The sequence below is a fragment of the Rhincodon typus genome, chromosome 8, assembly GCF_021869965.1.
Source record: "Rhincodon typus isolate 14 chromosome 8, sRhiTyp1.1, whole genome shotgun sequence".
NCBI classification, from domain to species: Eukaryota; Metazoa; Chordata; class Chondrichthyes; order Orectolobiformes; family Rhincodontidae; genus Rhincodon; species Rhincodon typus.
The window spans coordinates 65020741-65027873 of NC_063339.1; the positions used below are offsets into that span (position 1 = coordinate 65020741).

Sequence of the window (7133 nt, forward strand, 5' to 3'; positions counted from 1 at the left end):
TGTTATATATTCTAAAGTGATTCAATAGAATGATCTGCTGCGATCTCTCTAGTAGCCATCTTTACAGGCATGTTTGCTTCTGTCTGGCTAAACAATTGTTTGTAAAATGATTAGGCGTTTTGCTGTTAGGCTCCAGTTTTCCCCACACTGAACACGCTTTCATTTCTTCTTTTGTTGTGATGTCGTCTACAAGATTTACATCCTGTCCCCTCGCCATGATCTTTCTGCCGATTTTACTACAAACACAGCTTTCTTTTTCTCAATCTGTCATGGCATGTTTCTCAGCGTGCTGCAAAGCCTTCTATTAGTATGGGAGCATCAGCATCAGTATCCTGTATTAGTAACAGGACACTTCATTGCTCAAACAGACCAACCTTTTGATGAAATAATTTAGATGTATCAGTACTTTCATGTACTGCTCAATAATCTCCATCTCCCCTTGAGCTGGGGTGTTGAATAAAAACCATTCAAAAGTAATATTAAAGTGAAGTTCAAAATGTGTTCTCAAAGCCTGTAAACTGTCTCCTGTCTGTTTTTTTCTGCTATTCAGAGAAATCGAGGCTGCAGTGCATCATGTAGTACACTTGCCCCAGCATTGACAGCAGGGTTGCTACTCTTTTGATTTGATTTTCCAGCTATTTCATAGTTTTGCAACTGAGATGGATGAACATCCTATTATTCCAGATATTTCCTTTCATTTCCACAACGACCCAGGAAGTGAAAAAAAATTGCCCCCATTTCGACTTTCCAGTAGCTTCGAGGTTCAGATTGTTGTTTTTTTCACTTCCACTTTGCTGTTTCTGTCTATCACAGCTCTGACAATCCACATACTTTCAGCTATGCCATTCTGATACCATGTTTCAACTCATGCGTATGTTAATGGCCATCATAGGCTGCACACAAAGCCACTTGCAACAGAGGTATGACTACATGACCACAGCAAGCTGGCCACTATTTGAGGGGTGCAATTGGATTTGTCCAAACTCACCTAATCCTTGTATCTTTACCATGCTTCAGGAAGGATGTCAAATTCTTTGAGAGAGAACAGACAAGATTCCCCAGAGTGGTACCAGAGATGTGGAGCCACAGTTATATGAAGGGATTAGTAAAGCTAGGAATTTTTCTTCTCAGAACAGGGAAGGTTAAATAGAAACAACTTCAAATCATGAAGGACTTTGGCAAAGAAAATAAGGAGTAGCCGCATCCAGTAGCAGACGATATCAATTGAATGTATTTGGCAAAGGAACTGGGAGTGAGATGATAAGATTGTTTTTGATGCAGAGGATTGCCATGATCTTAAATCCCCTGCCTGAAAAGGTTGTGGAACCAGATTCAACAGTAATTTTTGAAAGAGAATTAGATAAACGCTTCAATGGAAATATTTGCCAAGCATTTGCATAGCTATTTACAAGAGACAACGTAGGCACGATGACCCATATAACCTTCGCCTGTACTGTGTTATATGATTCTGACTTATTACACTGACAATCTGCCTTTCTTTTTTTGAATGACCATTATTGTATGTTTACACCAGGAATGTAACCTGCTTAGCAAAATACTTAATTGATGGCATTGCTTGTTTCTGAAGCATTGGCAACATTCAAAAGCTTTTATATTAACTCAGAATTAGTTAGGAATTGAGACAATAAAATAAATAAAACACAATTCTGGCTTTAAATCAGGCAGAGAAAAGAATTTTACTGGACTGATATGAAGTTCCTCTTGGTCTCAGAAGGCCATCAGTTGTCAACATTGAATCCTCAGAGATTCTGCTGGACAACTTTGATAAACCAGCAAAATGTCAACAAATGTTTAAATAATTATTCAGTGACATGACTAATTATATTTTTGTTATTAACTAATTGCTGGTTGCACATTGCACTAAGTCAAATGTTCATTAAGTCTACTTTAAATGCCTGGAACTCCTCGATACAGTTAGCGACAGAAATATTATGAATGATGGCAGGCTATGGATTAAATTTCACATCAGTGGCACTCGACACAGATCTATGCAATGCTGATGGTATGGTTACTTCAGCTGAAAATTGACCATTTCTGTTAGATTGTTGCCAATACTGGCCAATTTGGAATTAGTGACCTCAAATACAAAAAGTGCAGTACCATCAGTTGCTTCTGCCAGCTGCTTGATTACAAGTTGGAAACAAATTCTCGATCTCTGATTCCCTTGGCACCTATATCCATTTGAGTGACCCAAATTGGTTACCTCCGACCTCCAAAAGAACCTGTGTTGAATTCCAGTCTTTCACCTTCAGACTATATTTATAGTCTAATCATATAGCAGTTGGGTTGATGCTTTAGTGTGACCCTGAAGCATGGCCTTTTCACTTTGCCTGGCTCTATACGCTGAGAATGAGGTTCCCTCAAATCCCAAATTCCTGTTTTGCCCCCTCCAATCTTCCCTGCAGACTGTGATCTTCCTAGCTACCCGCCTCCCTCAGATTCCAATCTTCTGGGTCGCCACCAGCACCAGCATCTTTTCCCCCCCCCTCCCCCCCCACCCCCATCCCTATCCTCCCAGATCTTCTCAGACTCCAGACCCCAATCTTCCTCCCCAGTCTTCAGCAGCTCCCTCTCTACTTCCAGGCTGCAGCCTGGCATCACAGGCCTACCAAGCCTGCAGCCAGCCAGACTCTCAATCTGACTGTTTGCTGGAGACAGAGAGAGACGCCGATTATACTCAGGACCAGTCATTAAATTTGGCAGAATATGTGGGAAATCAATTATTCCAGGTTTCTGACCCCTAAACCACCCCCTCTCCACCCCCCACCCCCCAGCAAAATATAGCTGAATGGTCAGATATTTGTTGAGGAATCGGGGGGGGTGTTGTGGTGGTGCATGAAATGTGTGGGAAATGTAGCAGCTTGAATGGTCAGCTGACAGACGGGAAAGGATAAGCATAAATACAAAATGAAGAAGATTGATACATCATTAAATTGTGCAACCAGCAAAAAAGATCAAGTTCCAGGATTTTGCAAGCATTTCAAAACATTGAGTAAGATTGAGAATTTTATTTATGGTGAAATCTGCACCTTTGAAGTTGAAGTGCATTGTGTGTGTCACACAAAACACACCTTAACTAACTATTAGTTTTTTTGCTTCCTTTAGTCTACTTCACTTTTGTTTTATCACGCATATCATTGCAAGCACCCTTCCTGAACCAGCACAAACTGTGGATAAGAGCAACAGAGTATAAATCAAGTCTTCATTATTTTAAAATTTTCACCTGCTTTATCTCTTGAATCCCCTTGATTGAATGGCATGTCAGATTTGGAACTCATCAGGCACAAAGTAACTGGAGACTGTATGCATTACCATGCCATGGGTCAAAAAAGAATTAGCACATTGATGCATGCAGCTTGCAATTTTGTCATTGTATGATAGAAATCATAAGTAGGATTTGCCAAAGCAAAGGTCTCTGTATATTAGTTTCCTGAACTCCAGAACATATTTGCTTCTTTTTCTTAATTAACAATTTTAAATAACTTGTCAAATTCACACTGTTTATGACCTGCAAGAACAGCCAAACTTACTAATTTCGTTCCTCTCAAATGAACTAGACAACCAGCACAGTTACAAAACCAGGAAGAGAACACCTTGCCCTGTATTTGCAAACAAAGGTTCAGCTTTTACAGGTACAATTTACAAATATTTGGGAAAAGAGTGCAGTTTTTTTTTTAAAACAAAATCATATAAATAGCAAAATTCCTTTTGATGCATCAGCTCACTGCAGCTTCCACACCCCATTTTGCAGAGGACCTTTTTTTTATTTGAGTCCCTTTAAGAACATTGCATTTATTTCCTTTAGAGTAAGAGCAAAATAGTTTAAATTTGTAACAAAAGCATAATATTGCACGTGGTGATGTGTTTACATTTTGACTGTTTCTTTTCTTTTAAAATCTGATCTTTTTCACCCCCTTTGAAGCTGTCTTTGAGTGATGTTTAGCTTCAGGGCCAGCATGGGCTTTCACTTAATGGTTCATTTTAATTTTGAGTCTTCTGTCTGCAATTGTAGCCTTCAACCGACTTTCAGATCTCCTCTTTAGATTGTGAATAAGTGCATGCTGTCAAATGAGCACTCAACTGTAAAAGTTATGGATCAAAGATTAATTTTTTAAACCATGTCATGGCAAAACAATATCACCTTAAAATTTATTGTTTTGACCCATAATAAGGATCCATTTTATAATCTAACTGTACAATCTGTTTGATTCCAATTTTGTTTCATAGGATGTTTTAGTGCAGAAACAAGACATTAAGCCCAGCACTGTTTATGTTTCTTCTGAACCTCCAATCACCTTTCTTCATCACAGCATAGAAATACAACTTTCTGTTCCTTTCTCCTTATTACCTTACCCTTAAATACAACTATTGCCTCAATGTCTCCATGCGTTAGCAAGTTCCCCATTCTCACCACTGAGTCAACAATTTCTCCTCAATTTTTAATTGAATTTATTATTAACTACCTTATATTTATGGCTCCTAGTTTTGGATTCCCTCATGCTGTATATGTATCTTCTCTACCTCTACTTCTTAGATTACAGGGTAAAAATATAGTATGATTGCAGATCAGTTGCTTTGAGAAGAAGCAGTTCCACTTCAGTTTAATCTTGAGGCTAGCATTTGAAGCTTCATATCTACTTTTGAATTTCTATGTTCATGAAAAGCAATGTTTGCTGTAAATAATGAACAGCACTTCCAGCTAGCAACTCAGTGACCCTGACAGTTATGTAGTATCTGGATGCGACAACCATTTTCCTCCATTACCACAAACACTAATTACTTTGCTCTGTGTGGATGCACTTTTTTTTTTGGGCATTCACCAAGGTGTTCAGACTGGTGATTTCCATTCTTGGTCATGTTTAGATATGGAACATTCTCACTGAACCCAGACACCAAATCTTTAGGCATCTGAATTATAGATTTCTCTTTCATGCAACAACTATGCAATCCAGGCTAGGATAATTTTGCATTGTGCACCTAATGGTACACCCAATACTTGAGACTCACCAAATTGTTCAGGAAGATCTGAATTTGTTTGATATTGATTTGGACCCAGAGTTGAGCTAGAATTAGAAGGTCGTTCGTTCAGCCACTATGCCATTCTGTTCCTGACGGGTCTGCCCCTTTAATGTATTTTCAAGCCATACAAACAGGGGAGCTGAACAAATTCAGGGAACGCTGCAAACATTCGGCCCCAAAACTCTGTGGGCTGTTTGGCTGTGCGTGCTTTTTTAATTTGTGCATCTTTTTGATATCAGATATCTGCTATTACTTGCATCTTTAGAGTGAGCGACAAGCTAATATTTCAAGTGTACACACTTTATTAGAGTTGGTAGCTACTATCAATGGATAGGGATTATGAAATTTTAAACAACTAAAATCTCAAGCTGATATCAAATTTTTAATTTTTAATTTAAACATTATCAAATGTTTAATTTTTAAAATTTATATTCATTGTAATGCAGGATCATAAAAGAGGTGATAAAAAGGGAGTCTCCTGCGTTGGCACTGGCTATACTGATACATTTATTGATTGGCATTCATTTAAGCATGCTGATTTCAAATACTGCTGTTGCTTTTTAACTTCTTATCATGACAACCTCTTCCTGCTTTGCCTCGTCCGTTCTCTCCACAGATGCTACCTGATTTGCTGAGTGTTTCTCCCCTTTTCTGTTTCAGATTCTTTCCATCTACAGAATTTTGCCTTTTTGAGATGAGCACATTTTTCACTTTGCATAATAGATAACATTTTGCCATTTGTTTTCTTCCATTAAATGCAACAACTTAGTATTGCAGCCTTCCTGCCAGAACTTAATTAGCTGTTTCTAAGGTCGCGACTCACAAACTCTAGTTGCAAAATATTGAGGGGATTCTGTACAATTATGACTTTAATTTGATATCAGTTATAAATGTCGTTTATTATAATTCTAGGCCACAAAGGAGGTGATAGAAAGGGAGGCTCCTGGAATGGCACTGGCGATGCTAATGGGTTCATTGAATGTCACTCCACTGGGGATGCTGTCTCGGTAAGCAATGGTATTTCTGAAATATGGATTACAGTGTTGGAATTCAGGAGGGTAAGCAAATGCAAATAACAGCAGTATGTCACAGAGCATCTTTGTAAGCGTGAACTTGATTTTCTTTTTTGTGATTTTATGTAATCACATTGTTACTGCTAAAATGGTTTGATAAAAGTCTGATAGGGTTCCCTTTGCAAAAGACTTTGGTTTTGCAGAATCATGTTTGTGGAGAGTCACCTTTCTAAGGAAGAAAATGAAAAAGTATGGACTGACTGACTAACTGAGCAACTTAACTGCAGCAGTCATGTTCATAGCACTATTAGTCGAAGCTTAAAGTCCCAGCCTTTTGGGATATACTTCTCTTCACTTGACGTCTTTTCATCACATGCATTACTTACTCAAGTAGAGAGTGAGAAGGCCCAACCCCGCCCCCCCCACGCTTCCATCTGTTCTTCTCTGAAAATGGATGCTTGGAGGTGTGAGAGACAGAGCAGCTGGTTTGACAGTTCCTCTGCGCTACCCCTTTATTTCCTATTTTTAAGCGCCTGTGGTCCATCATGATAAATTCCAACCACAGCACAGTTGTAACTGCATTCGTGTGAAGAATTACTGATGAGTCGATGTCTCCTTATTCAGTGGTGGAGTGTATTGGGACTTTGACACTGCATGTTACCCTTCACATTTATAGAAGGTCAAATAACCGCTGTAGAAAAAAATGCTGAATTTTTTTGCAATTCATTTGCATTACCAGTACCTCTAAAGCAAAGTATTTGACCTTGTCACATTACTGTTCGGGGTAGTCGGCTGTGTACAAATTAGATACCTTGCTTCCTACATTACAACAGTAACTACACTTCAGAAATACTTAATTGCCTGTGGGGAACTTTGGCAAGTCTTGAGATTGTAAAAGCTGCTATATAAAGACTAATATTTCTTTCATCAGCTTCGTTGTTAGGTATAAATTTTCCTAACTACTTTAAAATGAAGAACAGCCTACACCACTTAACTGATTGGTGATAAAAGAGAAATCAGAGATAGTAGGAACTGCAGATGCTGGAGAATCCGAGACAACAAGGTGCAGGGCTGGATGAA

General features: G+C 38.7%; 1 protein-coding gene across 1 annotated transcript in view; it reads left to right on the forward strand.

Annotated features, from left to right (window-relative positions):
- LOC109914904 (gephyrin-like) overlaps positions 1-7133 on the forward strand; it is a 161883-nt gene that overhangs the window by 92034 nt on the left and 62716 nt on the right. The window contains exon 4 of the mRNA XM_048600442.1: positions 5953-6047. Coding sequence (XP_048456399.1) covers positions 5989-6047 — 59 coding nt within the window. The 5' untranslated portion in view covers positions 5953-5988. The remainder of the gene's footprint in view (positions 1-5952; positions 6048-7133) is intronic.